General features: G+C 39.3%; 2 protein-coding genes across 5 annotated transcripts in view; one reads left to right on the top strand and one right to left on the bottom strand.

Moving 5' to 3' along the window:
• The window catches only part of TGFBRAP1 (transforming growth factor beta receptor associated protein 1), a 35,917-nt gene extending 24,059 nt beyond the window's left edge, over positions 1 to 11,858 (bottom strand). Inside the window, exons 1-4 of one of the 4 annotated variants that reach the window (XM_068180301.1) lie at positions 11,711 to 11,858; positions 8,286 to 8,987; positions 1,530 to 1,724; positions 423 to 577 (exon numbers count right to left, since the gene is read on the bottom strand). In XM_068180301.1, coding sequence (XP_068036402.1) covers positions 423 to 577; positions 1,530 to 1,724; positions 8,286 to 8,970 — 1,035 coding nt within the window. In that variant the 5' untranslated portion in view covers positions 8,971 to 8,987; positions 11,711 to 11,858. Of the gene's footprint in view, positions 1 to 422; positions 578 to 1,529; positions 1,725 to 8,285; positions 8,988 to 9,974; positions 9,996 to 10,357; positions 10,376 to 11,393; positions 11,467 to 11,710 lie in introns of those variants that run through there. The other 3 variants (XM_068180300.1, XM_068180302.1, XM_068180303.1) reach the window with 3 other exon arrangements.
• Positions 11,859 to 15,985: 4,127 nt separating this feature from the next.
• On the top strand, positions 15,986 to 23,262 carry C2H2orf49 (chromosome 2 C2orf49 homolog). The gene is made up of 4 exons (XM_068180298.1): positions 15,986 to 16,143; positions 17,996 to 18,162; positions 20,519 to 20,891; positions 23,110 to 23,262. The coding sequence occupies exons 1-4, from the start codon at positions 16,006 to 16,008 to the stop codon at positions 23,164 to 23,166; spliced, it is 735 nt and encodes a 244-aa protein (XP_068036399.1). The 5' UTR covers positions 15,986 to 16,005; the 3' UTR covers positions 23,167 to 23,262.
• The last annotated feature ends 1,058 nt before the right edge of the window (positions 23,263 to 24,320 follow it).

The following is a 24,320-nucleotide window of genomic DNA, read 5'->3' as shown; positions in this document are numbered from 1 at the left end:
GTTTAGGATATGGTGAGAATTACAGAAAAAGTAAAATTTCAAAATTCTAATTTGAAATAAAGTATACATTTTTAAACAGCAATAGCAAATAATAACTGAATCTAGTACCAAAGAAGCATTCATTGGATTTTCTGCCACTAGGTTTCTGGTTTTGCTTTGTTTTCAATTCTCTCAAGGTACAAATTGAAAAAAATTCAACCAAACCCCGGAAGAACAACAGCATTCAACCCTTCCAGTGTCACAGCTTCTGCAAGAACAAAATAATTTAGCAGAATACCTATTTCCTCAGGCTGAAATCATAAAAGGTATTACAATTCTGCAATGTAAATTCCTCCCCCACATTCTCCAATCACTTGACCAATGGAATACATGACCCCATTGTGAAATTTACATTTTCATGAAAATTTAAAGGAAGGACAAACCTGAAATTTCTCTTTTGGAATATTCCTTCGAGCTCCTTTTGCTAGAACAAGGGCTTCTTCCACTCTGTGGCTAGCTAGAAGATCTTGAATCTGTTTTTCCAAAGGCAGTGGCACCAAGATATATACACCCTTGTTAGTAGCAACAATCACCTTTCCTGGACAGGACAAACAGATACATTCAATTATCAGCCTCTACAGAAAAAAGCCATTTCAGAACTAAAGCTTTAAAATACACAATTTAAGGTACAAGAACTTAAATAGGGTTAAAGTCTCAAAATTAACCTTTGCTGCTACCACATTTACTTGACAGTACAGTTTACCTATGAATTCCACCTCAGAAATACAGAGATAATGGTAAATTTATTCAGTTACAGCAGATTTTTTTTTCCACTCAAAGTAAGAGAATCAGCTAGACTCACTCATGATGAACTAAGCTGGCAAGGCCACTGAAATTATTGTCCAGATTCCAGAGAGTAGGCTTTTAACTAAAAGGTATTGCCCTGGGCTTATATCAGAAAATTTTAAGCCATACTTCAAATCTAGCAAGAATTATACTATTCACAGTGCTAGAGTTTGTACCTTTTCTAGGAAAAAAAAAAAGTGGTAGCATAGTATATTCCACACTTAAGAGTTCTCAATTGAAGAACAGATACATAGAAATTCTTGTATTTTTTTGGTTAACAATTTTATGTGAAAGATCCAATTTTAAACCTCTTACACAGATATTTTAAAAAGTATTTTTCTTTTGTATTCTTTTCTAATATGTAAGAGTTTTGTCAGGATAGTCAATGGACAATTACTGAGTTGTAGCATTAAATTAACATTGTTCCTTTGAAAGAAATAATCAAGTTACAAGAAAAAGCTCTAACTCCATAGACTCCTGCCCAGCAATTAACTGACAATTACACCACATTTAAAGAGCATACATTTTGTTAGAAGTGTGGAATTGAATTACTGATGTCTGCAAGGAATGTAATGAGGAAAGCACTTGCAACAAAAGTTTCAACAGTCAACACACTAGTTAGATACTTTGTTTAAAAAACAAACCCAAGTGACTTCAGTGGTTGTTCCAGAATTACTGATGCAACAAAGTGTCCTTCTTAATACCTTCAAAGTCCTGTAGAATGTGGCCTTCTTTAAAAGGCAGGGTTTGCTTTTGCTGCTGGTCCAACATGCTGTGCACCGTAATGAACTCATCATCGAGAGCAACCACGTAAGGAAAGCACAAAGCTGCCCCAATCACGTTCTCTGACCAGTGCACTGGGGCGCGCTGTGAAATCCCATCAACAGTAGCAAACATGCCTAGAAAAAGGGAAAAACAAAGCCTGAGACTCGTGCTAGTTGAAGATCAAAGAGTGTTGTTTTCCCAACACAAAGAAGGGTATTAAGGTACAGCAATGGAAAGTGTCAGAGCAGATGCAGTATCGAGGCAGCATGATGACAACACATCACACCTTCCTGGACCTGACAGATATGTTGGTTAATTCCGTTCCATTTTTTTTTCATTCTCCTTTAGCATGGGAACATATAATGCCAAAAACTGAGAAGAGATGACTACTGAAACAAACTAGCAAGAATTATTCAAGTTTAGTAAGTTTAAGAGCTTTCTTAAAGGAATTATGCCATGTAGTTTGAATTCATTCCAGAACAGTAACACTTGCTGAGACCCAGCTTTCAAACAATCTTGCCTTAGTAGGAGCTGAAGACCTGCACCACCTGACCTATCTGGCAATGCAGATGTGTTTGTTCTTGTAGTGTCCAATGTCTAAAGGGCATTTTAGTGGACACAATTGTTTACTTACACTTTTTCACTGTTACTATAGCCAACCTTTTCAGAGAACAAGGGCCCAGCTCCTTGGGGTGAGTCACTTCCTTTGAAGCATCTGCATTTCCAATCATTTGAAAAAAATACAGAGGCTGTGTATAAAGCAGCACAGAGTAAAGACTTGCTATTAATAACTATTAACTCTTATGCTGTCTTCAGAATAACCAGATTAAAGCTTCAGTTAATTTGCAGGGTGTTTTTTGTCATTACCTTTCCTCATGTCTATTCTGTCCTCCATTCTTCTAGCTTAACAGACTTTTAAATTGCCTTAGGACTACATTCCACTGGTTCTATTTTTATAGATATTTCCCAATTCTGAGACATTAATTGAAGAGAAATTTCAGTTGCAATTTTCAGGCCTAGTTCCATAAATATTTACCAGCATAGTGTAAACTTCTGTTCTAAATATGAATTCATACCCCTTAAACCAAGAATTCTCATGCCATTAAAAAGACAAGCCCATGAAAATTGATCTTTGGCAGCAGTGAGCCACTTGACAGCTGGCAGAATATGTCTGAGCTCTAAAGAACAGAAGAGATTAAAAGATTATGTTATTTAATTTACAAAATCTCTTCCAAACAGAGGATAATGAGACAAGACGAGCTGGGTACAAGGACCTTCTTGGAATTAAAAAAAAAAAAAAGAAAACAGAGAAAACAAAACAGAAGATTGTAGACTTTTACAGAACTACAGTGTAGAGACCAAGCTTTTGAATCCCTTACAGCGGCATTCAAGTGATCAGCCCTTTCCCCTTTACTAAGGGTTCTTTTTCACTACAGTGATCAGCTCTTCAACCATAGCCACCTTACAGAAAATTTCTAAGTTGTAATATAAAATTCCTAATTTACTTTATAGATCTTGATGTTCTTATGACTGAGCAGTAAAATTTTATGTCAGGCAAAATGTACTGTCCAGTTTCAAAGGCTTTCAGTTGTTATTCCATGATATAATCCCACTTCAAAACATGGGAGAAAACCTGTACTAAATACATGCTAACCAGCATTAAACTTAGAGCTTATTATATTTGAAAGACTAATTCTTAGGCTTTTCTATTTCTGTGATGTTCTAACACAAATAATTATAAACACCACTTTTTTTTTTTTTTAATTAAAAAGCTCTTTTTTATTTAATTTACAAAAATCCTTTATGGAAGTGAAAAGGTATGCATTCCAGTCAATGTCTCTCTACATCCCTCTGCCTCCAATAGCTAGAGCTTCTGTGGCAGAATGATGCATTTTCTGTCTTCATCTAGCTCTCACCTAACAATAAACATAACTACAACTAGGAACCACAGCCTTTTTATAGTACAGGAATGCATCTAATGAAACCTACAAATCTTTCAGCCAAGCTTTCAATCCACCTCAACTGTTTCTGCAGCTCATTCTTCATCCATTTTTCTACAAATGTCATGGCAGAGAGCGTCAAAGCCCCGGTGAACTTCACAGAATCACAGCTCTCCCCTCATTCGCCAAGCTGGCCTCTTATCACAGAAGACAGTCTGGTCAGGCAATTTCCCCTTTTTAAATCCACATGGATTACTTCAAATCACATTCTTGCCCTTTGTATATTTGGAAACAGGCTTCCAGGATTTTCTCAGATCACCTTCCTGAGGGATCAGGGTAGGGCCGGCTGCACTTCCCTGGCTCCTTTCTCTTGACCACCTAGGGCAGGAGTGAAAACATTTGCTTCCTTCCAGTTCTGAGGAACATCCTCTGATCATCACAATTTTTCAAAGATAATAAATTGGCCTCACAATGACATTGACCATCACCCTCAAGCATTCATGAGAACATCCCATCAGGTCCCAAGAATTTGTCTGTCCAGTTTATTTAAATGTTCCATAACCTGATCCTTCTCTGCTGAGGGCAGATTTTCCCTCTGTTCCTAAGGGCTGATGATTCCTGAAAGAAAGTCATACTGGTAGACTGACATGAAGAAGGCATAAAGCACCTCAGTCTTTTCCATGCCCTTTAGCATCAGGTCCTCCACCCCATTTAACAGTGGGCTGCCACTAGCCTTCCTGTGCTGCTGATATGCTTGTAGAGGTTTTTTGCTGCCCTTCACGGTGTTCAGCAGAGTCAATGCCAGATGGACATTGGTCTCTGCCCTGGTTTTGGACAGAGTTATTTTTCTTCTTAGCAGCTGGTGTTTTGGATTGAGTAGAACAATGCTGATAACACACTGACGTTCAACAGAGCACACCCTTTCATCATCTCCTCAGTCACTATCAGTGGACTCTGGAAAACTCCTGGCCTCCTTGTCTGCTGCTATGCTGCCCCTTTAGAAGGTACTGGGAGTGCTTCAAGTGTACCCTAAAAACCAGAGCCTGCAAACGTAGATTTCTTCGGGTTACCTAAAGAGGGTCTTTCCTACATCTTTTTCCTGACGAAGGCAGGAACACACCACAATGAGTTTGCTCACCCGTGTTAGTTTACTCTCCAACCCAAATCCATAAACTCTGATCTGCCTCCTCCTTTGTTCCAAGGCACCCCACCACATCTTTCTACTGGTCCCATGTAAAGGGCAACCCCCATCTCAGCTGTTAAAACACAGCTGTGCTGATTTCCCAGAAAACGTGAGAGAGGTTCCACTACTACAATATTCTGTAAAGACTTCATTCTCTGCATAAGCCTGAAGCAGAACTTCTTCAGCTCTGTTTCCTGCGTATGAAGTCTCTCACCACACCACCTTGCACTGATTTGTTTGCCAATACAGCCTACCACCACCACCACGCCTAATCTAAATCCAACTCACCATGTTGCTCAGTCAAGATGGCAAAACCACTTTTGCCTCACTTGACCTGGTGGATCCCATCTCTTCCTTAAATAGGGATCCATAGTCCTAAAAGACAAAACCAATTGCCACAGGCTGTACAATCCATTGGTGATCTGCACAATCCAGGTACTCCTCCTCAAGATGTTTCCTTACCAGCAGGATTGATGAGAGAAGCCCCATCTCCAATATGAGGGAGTTTCCCACTACTATTATTTGCTAATTCCTCCTGGTGCTACTGCATTGCACAGGCTCAGATGATTTGTTGGACAGAACTTCCTGCTTTTCATCTGCTACTGTAAGCACTGAGCATATTACATAGATGTAGATCAGCAAGCAGAGAAGGAGAATTCTTCCCAATAGAAGAAGTCATGAGTTTCCAGTGTCAGCCATCACAGAACAGCAGAGACCCAGCCTGTCCTTCCCCTCTGTACAGCTGGAGGTTGAAGCCTCATGCCTGGGTCCTGGAGAAGATTCAATTTCCTTTTTGCCATCTCTGGTGCCATGTACTCTGCTGACCTCCCACTGCATCTCATTTACTTGGCAACAGAAATCCTCAACTGAGTACACATACAAGCAAGAACAATATTTTTCCTTGGTCCAGTCTCAGCAAGAGGCAGGAGGCACTCTGTTCAGCTCAAGGTGTGAGGAGCTGCACCCTCCATTGGGAGCTCAGCCTGAGAACACCTAAGACCTTTTGAGGCAGTTGCTCCAGCTGGTGCAGGAAGCATATCCTGTGCCAATACCAAGAAGTGTCTGCTGTAATTTTAAACACTTAAAACCTCTGTACAGCAGGAAATTTGATTAAAAATATCCAACAAGAGCTTCACAAACTAAAAAACTGGTAAGCAGTTTCACACATATCAGAAAGGACTGATTTTCAATTGTAAATTAACTAATTAGTGGACAGAATGAAGAGCACCAAAAAGGAAGTTCCTCCTGCTTTTGAAAGAAAGAGCTAAATACTAACTGCAAGTAAAGACAAAGTACCAAATGGCTAAGGATCTGCTATGAACAATTCTGACAATCAGTTTAAAATCCAATATACAGATAAAGAAAAAGGTTATATACACAATAAATTCAGAGATGTTTTATACTGATTATCATTTTAAGCACTTGCTTTTTGCCAATCTAAATTCCAGTCTTAACTCAAAAGAAAATAAATACAAATAAATGTCACTTCAAACACTCTAAAGCCAAATTAATGCAGAATATCTCCACCTCTGTAAAAGAGGTTGAACTTAGCATAGATGCTCTACCAAGTGCCAAACCAGTATGCCCTGATCAATTAGACATATGAAAGGAAATAAAATTAGAACTGAAGATTTACATCAAGCCTTTTCAAGTTCATGCATTCCACAGCAGAGGCCCACCTGAGATACCAAGATACATAACACTTATCTACTATAAAGGTGCCCAACCATCTTCATAACTTCAAAGAGACAACTGTTAAAGACACTAGGAATTCTACCAAGGAGGAACAGCAAGATGGATAATACTTAGTCAAAACACCAGTGGGGCGGGGATAGAGAATAGGAGATAAAAAAAGATTAATTCAGCAAGGAAAAACTATATAGTTCATAGCAGATACTCGAAAAGGTCTTTGAAGCAGAAGAAGAAAGACTTTGCCTGTAGCAGGAGGAAAAGAGTGGTTTATAGCATGTTTACAGTAGCACAAGTACACTTGCTTAAGATCTCCCATACCTGACATTCTACTTACACAAGGATATTGGACTTCATAGGCAACCTTCTCTTCATGTATGTCTCTTACAGTACACCAGACAAAAGCAAAAGTCAGACTAAATAAAATTCTGATTCCTAACTAAATACAATTATGCTTTTGAAATTATATTCTTAAAGAAAAGAGAAATTACTTGAATGGCATCTTGAACAGTTCGACATGCCAAAAAAAAATTTAAAAATTAAAGAAAAGAATGGAATCTTCTCAGAAAATCAGCTAATTGACAAATTTTAACTTCCCTAGCACTACCAAAACAGTTAATGTCCAAAAATACATATCCATATTTAAAAGAACTAAGAGCTTTAATAGGAAGTGGGCAGTCAAAATGACTTAGAAAAGCCTTGTATGTGAAAAAAAAACCCCAGGTTCATCCTGGAACATCTTTAACTCATGTAAACTCAAATTCTACCGAGAGTCTACTCCTTTAGAGAAAAGCTGGTGAGTTTATGTGCATTCTAGTCACAAAGCAAAACGTCAATATAAGCAACTGATTTTCTTTGGAATTTATATTGCACACTCAATTTCTTTGGAATTTATATTAAAAAATCAAAACCGAATTAAGAACCTAAATAGCTGTGAACTTTGTGCCATGCTATTTCTAATGTTTCAGGGAAAATACATAAACAGTTTCTCCTGAAAGGACAGTCATGTGGCAAACAGCATGAAAGCATTCTGCCTGTGGCCTGTCAGCTCTGGGATATTGCAGCTTTTCCAAAAAACGCTCAAGATTACTGATGTCACAGCATATTGTCATTTTAGATAGATTACAGTAGTCCTTACAGTCATCTCTTAGACAAGAGCTTGATTTCACATGATTTAACTTTGGTTTTGCAATACTTAAACTATAATTTTCTGTAACACAAAGTTGAAAAATACTACTAAAAATATTAAGCAAATAAGAGTACAAAAACTGGGTAGTATCTGATAACACCTACAGTTAAAGCAGCATTTAGTATTATAGAAAGTAGGATGCAACTTCCACTAAAATTTCTTACTAATACTGTAGTACAACATACCTTCTTGTGAATCTGTTAAAATCTATAAAATGGACTTCATATGAGCTCCTCTGAATAGCAACTGAGGAAAAAAATAATTCATCTACACTAATTGAACAATTTTGTAGCAACATCTACAAACCCAGTCCCTCTAGTCACTAGAGACTGTCTATCATTCTCTGAAATTTCTCTTGGTACCCAACAATTTTTTTTGCTACGGGCTGCAAGATACAATGCAATGAAGTTTTGATTAAAATAAAACAATTAGAACAAAAATAATCACAAAATCTTCTGTATTAAAAAAACACTTAGTGTCGTTTTGTATTGTTATAATAGTACTATAATAACTCTATAATACTAAGTATCACAAATTTACCATCCCCTTTTTTTTCTCAGCATTCCAATACAGACCTGTGAAGGAAATCATCATTATTATACATAACACTTCATTTGTAAGTCTTTACTTCAGAAATTCAGAGAAATAAAGAGAAGTTATAAAAATTGCAAAAAATTAAAATCCTTAGTCTCACCTAGGCCTCCAGGGCCAGCCAAGAGAAACTCTTGTCTGCCTATTCTTTTCACAATTGGCCGTTTCTCATCGCTGCAATAAGGAAATAGGTCCTGGGAGACGCCAGTATTGTAATTCAAAATTATATACTGTGTAGTAAGGGCAAGGCATAAGTAGTAACCATCTACAGCCACAGCACAGGGTTGTTCTGGAGTAAACACTTCCTTCACTATCTGGACTCTGTCTTCAAACACCATGAACATTTGAATGGTCCGACGCTTGACTGAGATAATGCAAACTTCAACGCAGAAAGGATCCCCACTCACAGGGTTTTCATTCAGTGTGAATGTCACTGCTCCTTTGATCCTAGCACCAGTGGGGACAGGTTCCAAGTTGATCATGTTCACTAGTGTTATCGTGTTGTCACAAAGCACAAGCAGTCTCGTGAGGGCAGAGGCTGCTTTCAACTCGCTCACAGGCTTCTTCAAACCCAGGTATTTGTGTAGTTGCTTGGTGGCAGCAAAAGTTATTTTTCCAGCTGTCGATACCTTTTCGTCCAACAGGAAGTGATAGATAAAGCAGTCATTGGTTCCAATATAGAGGTTCTTCCCACAACACTCAATGCACTCGATGTTAATGTAATTTTTGTCTCCCATTAACATCTCCCGCTCAACAGCAGAAACAAGCTTGAAAGCTTTAACGCTCATTGTGTCTTCTGGGTGATCTAATTAAAGAGAAAAAAACACTACTATTTACCTCTGAACATAGAATCAAATATCAGAGACAGCAATTTAACATCCACTAACAAAAAACTTTACTACTGCATTTTTTTAGTAGTCTATACTCTATTTCCAACCCAACTACACAAACCAGAGGAAGCACATTAATAGCCACAGAAGTTATCAAATTGTATGCTTCCACATCTAACCTATTCTGAAACAGCTTCACAACAGCATCTACCTATTCTTAAGTGATGCTTTCTCCACAAGTAACAAGCATGTTATTGGCTCTCTCAAGATACTGGCACTACAAGAGGTTATTGCCAGTACTTAGTTACTTATAAACCTGTCATGCACAGGTTTCTATCACCTGTACTTGAAAACAGACAAGCTTCAGGTCTTGCATTTCCTGAGAGGCTGCAAGGCATTTAGTGCTACCAGTTAACATGTCATGTTGCTTTACACTCCACTGTAGGCCTATTAATACACAGACCTTTCACAAAATACCTCAGGTATATTCCATTAACACATATTTTACATTCCTTAGTCTCCAGCAACCAGAAATACATCGTTTCCAAGCCAGTTAAATAATAACTTACACAAGGTATTATCCAACTCATAATAAAAGTTGTTGGTTTGGGTCTATAGTTTGTTTTTTTTAACATATGCGCGGCCCATAAAGCATTCGTCAAGCTCAAGACGCAGTATCACAGAAATTCAGAGTGTTTCTGCTCTCCACTACCACAATAATTCCAAAGGTCCATCTTGAAGTGCTAACCAGCACTTATAATACTTATTCTACAAACTATACCTACCCTTCTCCAATCAAGCACAGTCAAGGGACAGATGCAATTTATGAAGCTGTTTTAAAATTAGTCCATGCAATTTTATTATAATCCAGACTTGTGTAATTTTTATAAGAAACTAGCAGACAACTGTGCTCAACACTCCAAAGAAGAGCAAATGAGAAACTGCTGACTTTGTTTAATCACCTTTTAATTTGTCATGACTGGTCTGTAATGGTCACTTAGCCAACACAGGCACAACACCAAACATCTCAAACATACACAATTACTTCTACTCCACATGTACAGTGGTGGTACAAAACATCAAATGAAATCTCTGTGGACCAAAAGAGAAACCAACATCAACAAAACACTCCTGTAAACAAAATTGAAACTAAACACAGTCAAAACAAATTCAGTTTCTAATTATCACATCTAACAAAACCCTTTGTTTTTACAAGAGAACACTAAAAATCATGGTCAAAAATGTCAATAACTGAGTTAGAAAAGATAATGTCCACAACTTGCAGGTAATCATGAAATAAAATTTTATAAAAACTAAGATTATGGCTAGAAGCAAACCATATTACCAAGATACAGTAGTAAGTGTTAGTTCATTTTTTGGATTTTTATTAGAAGTTAAAAAGATTTTAGTTTGGTTTTCCATTACATTTTCAAGTTCCATCCTCACCTGGAGTGTAAATTAGTGTTATGACCTTCAACAAAAAAAAAAAAAAAAAAAAAAAAAAAAGCAAACCAAAACAACAACAAAAAAACCCACTAAAAAAAAACCCCACTCAAACAAACCCAGGAAGCACTAGAGAAATACCCGAGGGTAAATGATAATGCAAGTCTGGCAACACAGCCACCTTATTCTCCGACATGATCAAAAGAAACAAAGCATTTTAAGTTAGAGAGGGCTGTCCAAAGGTTGACTGCCAAAACAACTCCAACAGTACTTAAGAGCCTGTTTGTAGCCTGAAGTGATAAACTACCTTCTGCAGAGGTCAAGCAGCTTTCATACCTGAAGTTGCCAAGGACTTAGTTAATGTTCCTGCAGCCCAAAGTAAAAATGTTAATATCTGCCACTGAGAGAAACACACAATTTTACTCCAGACCAAGATGTGTTAAAAACTCCAGAAGAATTTCCTAAATCAAAGTTGATGAAATTTAAAATTATGAAAGAAATCTTAACAGATACATGACTCCTGAACAGAAAGAACAAAAAATCCATAGTACTACATAAGTCTGATAACAAAGAAATGAAAACATTTGTTCTAGAATAAAAAAAGATGTGAGAAAAAGCTTTTAGGAACAAACAATGCCAACATGCATGACCCGGACATAACTTCTATTTTAGCATTTATCTTGTTCTCATCTATGAAACCTTAAGGGCCAGTGAGCACTGTAAATGAACAGGTTCTGCAAAACATGCTGTTCCTTTGAAGTACAAGAGGCCACCCCATAGTTATAGATAGTCATTTTTATACTACATTTATACGTGAGAAGCCCGGAAAATAAGATAACGGGGATGTTTTCCTGCCAAAGAAAAATAAAGCAATATTCAAGAAAATTATCAGTCTAGTAGGCACTGATTTTTAAGCGCAATAATAACCCCGCACGCACTCATTTCCTGCAAGAAGTGGGAAGCAGCTCTCCCCCGCTCCAGTTAAGCAATAACCCCGCATTACATTGTGCTCTCCCTGCCTTGGCGAGCAACACCCTGCCTCCCTCGCCTCCGCACCGCTCCCACACCCTGCGCGGGCTCTAATCAGCCCGTGGCCACAACTCTCCCGAGCCGCGGAGCCCCCGGCAGCCCAGGGATGCGCTGCCCCGTCCCCTCACACACACCGCGCCCAGCCAGGCCCGCCACCGGCCGGCCCCGGCGCGCCCGCCTCCGCCCGGCCGGACACGGAGCCTCTCCCGCCGCCCTCCCCCAGCACCTGTCGGCGCACAGCGGAGCCGGGCCCGCCGCTCCCAGGCCTCGCGGTGCGGCGGCGGCCGGAGCCGCCTCGGGGCGCGCTGAGATCCGCCGGCGGCGGGCGGGGGGGACGCGCCGCTTCCGGTGCGGCGCCGGCCCCGCCCCCGCTGCGTCACCGGGCCCGGGCAGCGGCGGGAGGCCGCGTCCGGTCACGTGCGGGAAAGCCGCCTGCCCCGGCCGGGAACGCGCTCCAGTGCGCCTCGGGGAGCTCCACTGCTCTGCAGCCGAGAGAAGATATATGTGTATATACGCACACATAAAAAATATTTACTTATTTACAGTATGTGAAAAATGCATATTTTATGATTGGCTTTTCGCAAATATTAAATTGAATACTATTTGTATTATGTTATATTGATTAGAAGTGCTGTATTAACATTTTAATAGTATGGTATATGTAGTTTTATAGTTAAAATAGAGCCTATGTATGTGGGGTTTTTTTTTACTAGCTCAAGCAAGAGATGAGATAATGAAGAAACTCTTCACACAGAGATGACAATGATGGGGGCCCATAAAGAATTACTGCCTCCTTATCGGAAAAGACAAACATTCTTCCACCTTCTCTCCGTCTTTATGGAACCACCAGGATTAAGGGGAAGAAGTTGACAAAAACCAGAAAAGTTCTTAATTTGCAAGGAATTTATGCATCATGTATGAGATGTATGAATATGCAACAGGCTACTGCTTTTAAACATTATTCCTTGGTTCACAAGGCGTGCTTATTGGGCTTAAGTGCCCGAGAGCATCCGGACGTCCGTAATTCTTTGCTTTTTATTGTCTTGTAATTGTCCTAACTCTAAATTTTCATTACTCTAATTGTATTACTATTTTTATAACAATTTTATTATTATTAAACTTTTAAAATTTTAAAAACCAAGTGATTGGCGTTTATAACACAGTAGTAATATTTTTATTTTAATAGTTATTTATTTATTTATTTATATAAAGGGTCCAAAGCCTTGGGATATATATATATATGGGAGGTGCTTTTTTCAGGTTCCCAGAAAGTGGCCTCACTGAAATTTGGCTTAATAATAGTAATAGTATAAGTCTCATATCTATTATGAGACTTACAATAACGCTCTTTGCATATAGTATTTTATACATTATTACTATTATTTTAATATATTTTTATATATTATAGTAATATAATAATATACATTATATAATAAGATAATAATTATTACATATAATAATCTAGTATATAATAATATATATCTATAATATATATAAATATAAATATATATTTTTATATATAAAACTCTTACCTATGAAATGTTAAAAAAAATAAATTACTAAACGGTAGAACTGCCTTGTTAAAGTTTAAGGCTTGACATACCTCAGTGACCTAGGAGGAGGTTAACGCAGCTTGGCGAGAAGGGTGTGCTACTGATAGTGGACACAAAGAATGCAGACTTTGTGAGCCACAGATACATTTGGCAAAATTCCCAAGATAAGGAAGAAACTAACAAAGCCTTCCCATCAATTCCACTGGAATCAGCTCCAACTGGATCAAAGGCAATTCCCAAAGGAAGAGGGCTACGATCACTGACTCAGGGCCCAAGAAACCCACTGGCTCAAGAGAAGAGGAAGACTGTGCAGGCTACTCAGCATGAGAAGTGAGGGAATCATTGACCAATGGAAGACTAATTAATGAAAGAGCTATGTAATTTGTAGCCAATGAACATTAATGCCTTTGTTTGCTAATACAGGTAAATGTTAAGTTTTGATGGTCGTCATGCTGGCTTTGTGGATTTGCTGCCCAGAACATCTTTCTGCACAGAATTGTAAATAATTCAAATATCTCAGTTCTCTGTGTGGATTGGCCTCTTGCACACTGGGTGAAATAAGCTATTTTGGGACAACAAATACAGCTAATGAACAAAGTAAAGAGGGGTGTATCAGAACTGATGTAAAGCATTTTTTTTCTAATTGTAAAATCTTAAAAAGAAAAATAATAGAAAATGGTACCTCGTAAAAAAAATACTGTGAAATGCAATAGGATCACTCAACAAATCTATGAAAACAATACAGATCACTAAAATTCTATTATTTTTACAGCAATTGGAAATGAAACAGTATATTTTTATAAGATGCTTGCATTTCATCCCTTTCAGAACTTTATTGTGAGAGGACATGCTTTGGTTAATCAAAGAGGAACTATAATTTTGGGTACAAATGCCTACAAAGTAAATAGTAACATAAGAAAATCACAGTGTAAAAGTCTTGATCAGCACAACTAATTCGGTTAGCAGGGATATGTTTCTGTGAGGCAGAACTTACAAGGTACTTTAGGAAGAGGGAGATAATCCATGTAATTTACAAGAAAGTAATTTAATTCATTGAAATAAGCACCAAAATACAGGCTGAACATTCACCCTAGAAGCTATATTAATTTACAAGATTACTTGAGTTCAGTTGATTTTGTGACATAATTGGCTGAAGTGAGAAATGAATGAGAAAATGAAAATAGAACTAGTCTATAGCTGTATGCCTCCTGGGCACAGAACTATAAAGTTGGGGCTTTGGGCAGCCCTGGCACCCAGTCCATGCTTTCCCCTTGGACGCAGCTTCCCCGAAGAGAAAAAGCACAAAGAAACAAATTGTATATACTGCCAGAAGACACTTTTGAGGAAGCCATATGATATAATGTTACTACTTACTTGTACACTTAAATGATTTTTAAATATTGAAAATTTGAATTTTTGCCTTTTGAAGTGCTGCATATATGTAGGCTCCAAAGTGACATACATAGTCATGTATCTTCAACTCCTTCTACATGGATGTACTTTTATTGTGTTACATCATTGCCTGTTTTTTGCACTTCTGTAAAATGCATCAAGTACTTCAAGTTACCTTGTAATTTTATGTTTTAAAAGCTACTTGGTTGTTTACACATATAACCATTTGTAGTGCTCTATTCTGCTTTTAAACATGTAAGCAGGTGACAACCTCCAATGGGCAGGCAGCTATTGTACTTCAGAATTCAAAGCAACTTTTGTTGTTGCCTATCAAGCAGCATTAACCAGTGGGGGTCGCAGCTATGGGCAGGACGGAGATCTATTTGATTTCACAGCAGAGTTCCGGCATGCAGCAGCACAGAGCTCATACTCTTTTTGTGTGCTGACAGAATGACGAACAGATGTTCTCCCGGTTCCATGCTATCAGCTGGGGGGGTGACCTCAGCTCATCAGCAACACCTAACCCCCTCAAGGGCAGAGACACCTTGCAGAGAAACCTAGAGAAATTAGAGCTCTGCAATCACCAGCTGTATGACACTTAACAAGGGCGAGTGCTGGATTCTGCACCTGGGATGGGACAATGCTGGATGTATGGAGAGACTGGGGAACAAGAGGCTGGAGAACAGTGCCATAGAAAGGGACCCAGGGGTCGATGGCAAGTTGAACATGAGCCAGCAGTGCCCTGGCAGCCAGGAGGCAGAGCACTGGGAGCATCAGGCACAGCTTGGCCAGCCGGGCAAGGGAGAGGATTGTCCCACTTTGCTCTGTGCTGAGGAGGCCTCACCTTGAGTGCAGGGGGCAGTTTTGGGTGCCACAGTATAACAAAAGATATAAAGCTATTGGAAAGCATCCAAAGTAGGGCCACGAGGGTGAAGGGCCTTGAGGGGAAGCCGTGTGAGGAGCGGCTGATGTCACTTGGTCTGTTCAGCCTGGAGGAGACTGGGGGGAGACCTTATCATGATTCTACAGGTTTCTCATGAGGGACAGGCACTGATCTCTTCTCTCTGGTGATGAGTGACAGGACCCAAGAGAATGGTCTGAAGCCGTATCAGGGGAGGCTTAAGTTGGATATCAGAAAAAAATTCTTTACCAAAGGGTGGTCAGGCAATGAACAGGCTCCCCAGGGAAGTGGTCACAGCACCAGGCCTGACAGAGTTCAAGCATTTGGAAAACACTCTAAGACATGGGGGGTAATACTTGGGGCTGTCCTGTGTAGGGCCAGGAGCAGGACTTCGATGATCCTTGTGGGCCTCTTCCAGGATATTCTGTGATTCCGTGGGATTCTGTGTGTTTCCCCTGACTCGGCTGCCCCGCGGAGCGGTGCCGCCCCGGCAAAGCGCATCCCCGGCCCCGCCGTCTCGCTCCGGCCCCGCCGCCCCGCTCCGGCCCCGCTCCGGCCCCGCTCCGGCCCCGCTCCAGCCCGTGACGCCACCGCGGCGCGCGGCTGCCCTGGAAACGCGTTTCCCTCCGCGCGCGGGATTGTGGGAGTCCGGGAAGGGGCCGCCGGGGGAAGAAGATGGCGGCGCAGGGAAAAGCTCGGGTGGGCAGCGGCGGTGGCGAGGAGGAGCGGGGGTCTGGGCGCTCGGAGTCGGAGCTGTTGCTATTGCACCCGGAGCTGCTCTCGGAGGAATTCCTGCGGCTCACCCTGGAGCAGGTGCGTCCGGGGAGCCGGGCCGGGCGGAGCGGCGGCCCCTGGGGCGGGGCGAAGAGAGTCACGGCGCTCAGGGAAGAGCAGGCGCCAAGTCGGTGCTCTGGACACCACGAACTTGCAGAGAGGAGGGTCTGGCGTGGGATATGTCTCCGTGTTTGCAAAGGGGCTGTGCTTGAACACCGAGGCTGCTAAAAAGCAATTTGCCCAAATCGAAACAGTGTCTGCATACAGAAAAACTGGCTGTGGAAGGATGAGCTTTACACTGTTACAGTTGCCACGTCCATACCCAGTGTGTCCTGCTCTAGGTGACCCTGCCTTGGCAGGTCGGTTGGACTAGAGCATCTCCGGAGGTCCTTACTTAATACAACCTTAATACAACCTTAATAATTCTATGAGTTAAAGAAATGCAGCCTAAGTAATCAGTCAAGCTAATGCTTTAATGCATAAATATTGATATTTGATGGTTGAAAAATAATTGAGTTTGAAAGTGAGTTATAAACCGTTTAGGACCATAAAAAGCTTTAGCTGATGTTGAATAGTTGATGAACAATAGTAATGAAAGCTTCAGGGTTTTGTATAAGCTCAAAGAATTTTCGTATGCTTTTGTCTGTGCAGCCTATGTGGACAGGTTTCAGGCCAACACCAGAAGTCATGAAGCCAGAACTGGTAGTGGCAGAGGATTGACCTGCTCCCAATGACCTAAATTTGTAAGATGTTAGTGGAGTTTTTTTCTCATCCCATAAATGTGGCATGAAGTACAAAGAAACGTCCACAGCTCAATACACAATTAGAAGGAAAACTAGTGTTCTAACTGATGGTTCCTAGAACCATAGAGTAGTTAGGGTTGGAAGGGACCTCTGGAGATCATCTTGTCCAACCTCCCTGCCAAGGGAGTGTCAGCAAGAGCAGGTGACACAGGAACACATCCAGGTGGGTTTTGAATGTCTCCAGAGAAGGAGAGTCCACGACCTCCCTGGGGAGCTTGTTCCAGTGCTCTGCCATCTTTAATGTAAGGAAGTTCTTCCTCATGTTGGGATGAAACTTATCTCCGTTATTCTTTGGGAATTGGGGAAGATAGCACAGTTCTACATCTATAAGTTTGACTTGCATTACATTCTAGTTGTCTGTTTTTTAGAAATGTGCAAAACAGCTCTGGTATTGTGGTTGGTTTGAGGGAAGTGTGTTTAAGAGTGCATGAAAACATCAGCCATCAACAGTATGTCTGTCATAACTTTTCCCTTTTTTGGCTGCTATTTTCCTTGGGTAGAGGAAAATACTTGCAGTATTTTGGGTAGAGAGAGGCTGCAGGGTTGACCTATGTGGGCAAAGGTGAATAACTGCCCAGTGCTGGTCACAGCTGGATCCATGTGTTTCACACTGTTGAAGAAAGCAGCCCATCACACCCAGAATTCGAAGCAGAGTTGCTCATGGCACCTGTGCTCAAATGCACTTAAAGAGCAGCAGACACTGGGGGCAAGAGACTCCAAAGGACACCTGAGAAGAGGTACGAGAGGAGAAATGTGAAGAAATGCACTTGCCGGTGGTGGAAAAAGAAACCACTATGCACTGGCCAAAACATCCCGTGTTTCCCATTGCCTCTCTGAAGGGACAGGCTGAGTGTAATCCACACAGAAAACGAAGGAAGTTGGCAGTAGGAAGGTAGGAGACCAGGCTGCTGTTGGCACTGAGCAGTTCATGGCCTCTCCAAACTGATCATCACAATCACCCCTTTACTTCTGGAACCCTGGCCCAGTACAATGCTTTACAGTGGATTTGAAATAAGAAATTATGCCACTCAGATGGTTGAACGTTGAATTTGTCATAAAAATAACAACTCTTTTTCTGTTCCCCACAGAAAAATATATTAGGTGAAAATGATGTAAAGATGGACAAAGATGGGCTCACAGATCTCTATATTCAACATGCCATTCCCCTGCCTCAGCGTGACTTGCCAAAAAGTAGATGGGGGAGAATGATGGAAAAGAAAAGACAGCAAAATGACTTGAGAAGTGAGAATAAAAGGTAATTTAGCTTTATTGGGCCAAACTTGGACAATTTAGGACAATGCATTTAGCTTAATCTTTGCTTGATTAGTGAAGCTTGTACAGCTTTTGGATATTGTTGCAGTTTACAGAGAATGCTGTGTTGGCTTGCCTGTGTCAGAAGTGTTAGATTTTACTACTGCATAAATAGAAAAATGGGGAAGATAATTTTTTTCTTTTGTAATCTAAATGCTATTAATGCTATCTAGCTTATAGTGCTTCTTTTCACAGAACTGTCTTTCTTATACATCCCCTTTAAGTACAGAAAGGCTGCAGTAAGGTCTTCCTGGAGCCTTCTCTTCACCAGGATGAGCAGCTTCCACTCTCAAGCCTTTCCTTATGATCATTTTTATGACCCTTCTCTGGAGCTGTTCCATGTTCTTCCTCCAGAGGCTCCAGATCTGGATGCAGCACTCCAGGTGACGACTCACCAGAGCAGAATAGGGGGTGGAGAATCACTTCCCTTGACCTGCTGGCCGTGTTGCTTTGGACATGTTTGGCTTTCTGGGCTGCAAGCACATGTTGCTGACTCATGTCCAGCCTCCCATCCACCAGTATCCCCAAGTCCTTCTCAGCAGGGCTACTCTTAATGCCTTCACCCCCAGTCTGTATTGATCCAGAGAGCTGGTATTGTTCCTCCATCTCCCCATCCCCTAGCGTGTTGATAATGAGTTACTGGTAGATTTCAAGGTACTTTATAATGAGGAGAAAGGAAATATTTTTTGTTTCACTGTATAATTGCTAATTAAAATTTGTGTTTGCAGTGTTTAAGGTAAGTACTAAAAGCATATTTAACTATTCTTTCTCCTGGACAGGGGTGGCCTACTCTATCTAGAGTGATGGGTGCATGCTGCAGCAATTTTGTGTGTCTATTTCAAAACTAACATTTACTTTCTGAACGAAATATTCTGTCTCATTTTAAAAATCTTTCTGTTTATATTTGCTCAGAAAGCAAAGTCTTCATCAAAAGTTTGTTTTACTGAATCTCTTCATCCAACCTTCCCCCTGCCCAAGACTTTGACATGTCATATGCATGAGTGGTGTTCTGATATGTTCAGCAGTAAATCCTAAGGAAAGGTGGATGGAAATTCCTATTGTTTTTCAGTATTACAACTTGTTGATATCTTGAGTTTCTTTTAGCTTTACTGAGGTTTCTAACTGTGAAGAGCTAAACAAATTCTGTCAAGTGATTTGGGGTTTTTTAGGTGTTTTTTTTTAATTTTTGGGTGTTTTTTAAAATTGTTGCAGTGGCTAAAACACCAAGCTGTCTTTTGTCTGGTTTCTTTTCCATGTGCATAAGAGGTTAAAGTACCTCAGTTTGTTTACATCTGTGGACTTGAGGATGGAAGCATGAGGTTAGTGTTTGGGTAGGAAGCTTGTTAGTATGCTGAAATAGGTGCAAAAGAGCTTTTTGTCAAAACTGAAAACGGAAGATTTTAAACAGAAATATTGCATCTCTTAATGGTGGTTTGGGTTTTTCTATTTGTTAAATCTGCACTTTCCAAACACTTTGTCATTCTTGAGCATTGCATTTTTAAAACTTTGAATTCATATAATGTGAGTTACATTAACTTTGTACTTTATTCTTTTTTCCTCATTCAAGATGTTTTCTGATAATACTGTTTTGATATTAGCTTGATAGTATTCCTTTTCATGAATCAGTGGTTACTAAACTGGCCTGCTCTGACTACACATAGGCTTAAAGGCACAAACTATTAAAAAATGTCATTAAATCCACTTAGGGTTCCTGTTCAAAGAAAACTTACTTTAAAAGGTGTGGGTTTTTTGCTTAGTGTTTTTATTTCTTAGCTAACAATCTTTTGGACTTACCTTGGCATTATGATTTTGAATAAGAGTGGAAACAGGGACATCTAGAAGTATCGGAATATGAGATGCTTTTCCTGCAGGTAAAACAGCACACCCTTCCTTAAATACTCATCTTTTGAAATACTTCACACTTATTATATCTGTAGATACTCTAGAATAGCTACAGTGGTAGAAGCATAGTGCCTTTGGTGTACAGCTCTAATTGTCTGTGTAGACAGTTCCAGACAACTCTTCTTGCTGAGGAGCACTGGTCCTCACATAGCCCCCTGTGCCTTTTTATTTTGGAAATGACTTTTATTGCTTTTTATTTTTATTTAAGTATATGTAAGTGTATAAAGTATATTTATTTTTATTTAAGTTTGGAGCATCTCAGAGTTTAATATTAATATTTTGGTACATATGTTTCCTTCAGGTAGGATAAAATTAATTTTCTCTACTCATGTAATGGATATGCTATTTTTTGATCATCTAACCTATGTTTCTGTGAATTTTATGATTTGTGTTTTCAGTGTTACAACAGTGGAAGGTTTAAGGAAACGGCCATTAATTGTATTTGATGGCAATTCAACAAGTACAAGCATAAAGGTGAAAAAGACAGAGAATGGAGCTGCCGATCGCCTGAAGCCTCCTCCAGCTGGGAACACCACCAACACAGTTAGGAGATTATCAGTTCCTTCAAATGCCTCAACATACGTGTCAGCCTCCAGTTTGTCAGAGGACACTAAGCTGGGAACAAGGAATAATGAGGCTCAGCAGAACAATATTTCAAAGACTGACAGCAGTGTGTTGACTGGTCTGAAGGTTTACCCTTTGTCTCCAATAGCAGGAACTACTGTTGTGAAGTTAAAGAGGTCTGTTCCAAAAGAGGAATCTGATTTGCCGGTATGTTTGTGCAGTATCTTGTTTTGCAGCTTTCGTTTTATTTAACTGAGATTTACAGGAGCCAAAGTTAGAGCCTTGCAAGAATTTTCACGATGATTTTATTTTGGAGTCATAGTAGAGTATTTAGAAACAGTGAATATTTAGAAAAGTGTAGCTAGTTTGGGAAATACCAGAATGAAAGAAATTTGTACTTGTCAATAGGAAGCTTCTGTGTAGGTAATGGTGCTGAGTGTAGCTGCCAGATGGGGACAAAGAACAGTGGTTAGTTTTAACAATGGTGTGATTATAGGGCTTGTCAATGAGCAAGGAGCAATGGGCTATCACTTAAAAACATGCCACAATGTAGACATAGGTCTTAACACTTGTGTTGTATTCCTTCATGATACAAATGAAGAAGTTTTCACATTTCCACTGGTTCCACTGGTTCCTGTTCTATGGAATACAGGAATACCTGGAATAAATCTGGGCTTCAAAGGAAGAAATAGAAATATCTGTTCTCAGTTGAACTGCAGGGGGAGCTTTAGATATACAGTGTGCAGTTACATTGATTAGAATTTTCCTAAGACATGACACTGAACTTTGTTTTCTCAATATTGCCTCATGAGATGCAATAAAACATTCATATTAATAATAATATATAAAATATTAACATATTTTTAAAAATCCTTTAATGAAAGAATGCAGGTAATATTCTGCTGCGTGGATTGGTACATTCCATCAGACTTCTGTTAAACATGAGTACCAAAACACATGGCTATTGTGAAAGACAGCTTTAGCAGCTTTTAAAAGAATCATGGCTGAGGCTCTGAATGGAATTTATGCTTGAGAGGTGTTTTTCCTATTACCAGTAGGAATTTAGTAAATTCTGTCAGTATTTAGAATTCTTCCAAGTATTGGTCAGATCTGAAGCTACAGAGCTTTTGAAACTTGTTTGGTATACACCTCACAGCTTCTTTGTATTTAATTTAAATGTCCTGTGGACAATGATGACATTTTTAAGCGCCACTGTATGACTGACACTCAGAAGCTGTGACCTCTGACATTTGCCTTTCTACCTTAGCCACAGTTTAGGTTGTTCCAGTTAATACCTGTAAGTTCAGTCATGCCTTGGTTGATGCTGGTGAGACATGTGAAGTTTGGCTTGTGTGTTCTATGGATGTTACTCTACCGTCTGAAATTAAAGAATGTGTTATTGAATAGAAAGTGATGCTGTCAGGAAGAATCAGTAATGGTACTTGGCAGATGTCTGTAAAGCCTGATCTATTTTTAGTGTAATGACAGTAAAGACAGTTGTGTCTCCAAGCAAGTGACTGTTCTTGACTTTCAAGAAAAAATTAATGAATAGCACAGAACTATCCCTATTATCTTTGGGTCTAATTCCCTTAAACCTTTCAATGGTTGCAGTCTACAGGGTTCCGGTAAATAAACTAACGCTGAAAGTCTTTTAAAGAGAAGAGCGATCTCTAGATTGTGCTCCCTGAACCCTTGTGTTGCAGTATCTTCTTGAAAACTCATCTATTTGTATTTACTCTGCTTATATGAACTATTAAAGCTCTAATTTATCAGAATTTTTTTATTATTATTTTAGATGATGAAAGCAAATTATTTTACCCCTTCATCTGCCATTGCTTTGCTTTGGGCTTTCTTGATTTTTACAGGTTTCTTTTGGCAGGGGGACTTGAAAAATTAGCTCATTTGAGGCTTTGGCAATTTTTTTTCTTCTTTTTATCCAGGTCATTACAAAGGAAGACCAAATTTTCATTTTCGTTTTTTAATGTTTTTTACTATTGACAAAAGTAAGTTGCTTTCCCAGTTATGTATTTGGGGATTTTTCCTGATAAAATTCCATTTCATCAAGTATTTTAACAAGACAACCTGGAATAACTTGAGAAGCATGTTTTGAAACTCCAATATGTACCTGTTTCTAAGATGCATAACTGAAAGAAATTTTTGAGTATTTAAGAATATTTAATTGTAGGTTGCTGAAAACCAAAGTACATGTATGATTTGCAGGTAGTTAAATTAATTTGCTCTATTTTTATCTTTACCAGAAAAGTTCTGTGATATTTAGCTTTCTCCACAAGATGGCAATAGAAAGCTGTTGTAGTAGCCTGTAGCTAAATGCTGAATAGTACTAGATTGAAATATGCCAGATTAATGACTGACTTCTGTTTGCACAGTATCTCTAAGAATAATTATATATTTTCTTGTATTCCAGAATGACCTAAAGCCTTCAGAAGCAAAGAAGAAAATCCAGCATGTAACATGGCCATGAAGTAGCTAATGGTGCTCAAAACATAAATATTGCTTCCATATTTTCAAATAGATAGGTCATATTTAAACAGTTTAAATAAAATTATTTTAAAATTTACAGACTTACTGAGATTCAGATTGCTGTGAAGTTTTAACAAGTTTAATAACTCCCTGTTGTAAAGCTGGAGTCACTATCACCAGTCACCTTAAAAGTATCCACTCTTGTACACCAAGTAGTTAATTACTTCTTTAAAAGGTGGTGATATTACACTAAACTAAACCTCCACTCTTAGTTTTCAGGATTATTATAGTTCATCTCCTCCATGTCACTGTGATTCACACATTGTTTCACTAAGATTCAGTTTTTTTCCACGTCTGATTAAATAGTTAAAATAGCTATTGAAATTTAGAATGATCCCTAGAGCCTTCTTGGCTTTAAAAAGGTAATTAATTTAGGTGAGAAAACTGACCATTCTGCTGATAAGATAGTCTACAGAATTTTTTTTTCCTTTTTGTTGCACAGGAGTGTAGAATTTGCAGTGCAAGTTAGGGTGGTAATAAGAGATGAACTATTTTAACAGCATTACTTCAAATTGAAGTTTCTCTTGATATATGAAACAAGGAATGCACAGATAGAAATATGTGACTAGACTGTTTGATATGAAACTTCGAGAGGAAGTAGTGAATGGATTAGTGCCATGTTCTCTTAAGCATACAGGCATACTTTTTACATGCATAAATGTAAAAATGTGCCAGTGTAGAAAATTTGATTGTTTTCCTGGTTACAATCATGCTTATTTATAAAACATGGGGAAAACCAATGGAATGCAGACCAGTGCTTTCTCAGCCTGCAGACAGTTGAAGAGCGATGTGGATAGCAAGATAGAAGTACCTTGAGAGCATTAACGCATGTAATGGCGCTCTAGAAAAAACCCCACAAACCTGTTTTCCTTCCTTTGATAATTTAAGATGGATTTTGGTTTTCTGTGAAATTTGGTGTTTCATCTGGATTATTGGTAGTGCTTCACAGGGCAAAAATCCAATTAAGTTGATGGAAAAATTTTTATTAAAACTCATTGGCTCAGGGTGAAGCCAGTTGAGATCAGGTTTAGATACGGATGGTAGATAAGAATAATAAGAATGCTCCTAGACTTGGTAAAACAAACAAAGAATCAA

Source organism: Anomalospiza imberbis, chromosome 2 (assembly GCF_031753505.1).
Source record: "Anomalospiza imberbis isolate Cuckoo-Finch-1a 21T00152 chromosome 2, ASM3175350v1, whole genome shotgun sequence".
NCBI lineage: Eukaryota > Metazoa > Chordata > Aves > Passeriformes > Viduidae > Anomalospiza > Anomalospiza imberbis.
This window is presented reverse-complemented; position numbering and strand designations above follow the sequence as displayed.

Bases quoted from the DNA above. Each gene is read 5' to 3' on its own strand.
- C2H2orf49 (XM_068180298.1), top strand. From the start codon at position 16,006: ATGGCGGCGCAGGGAAAAGCTCGGGTGGGCAGCGGCGGTGGCGAGGAG. The intron at 18,163-20,518 runs GTAATTTAGCTT...TTGTGTTTTCAG, and splicing joins TTGAGAAGTGAGAATAAAAG to TGTTACAACAGTGGAAGGTT. The intron at 20,892-23,109 runs GTATGTTTGTGC...CTTGTATTCCAG, and splicing joins AAGAGGAATCTGATTTGCCG to AATGACCTAAAGCCTTCAGA.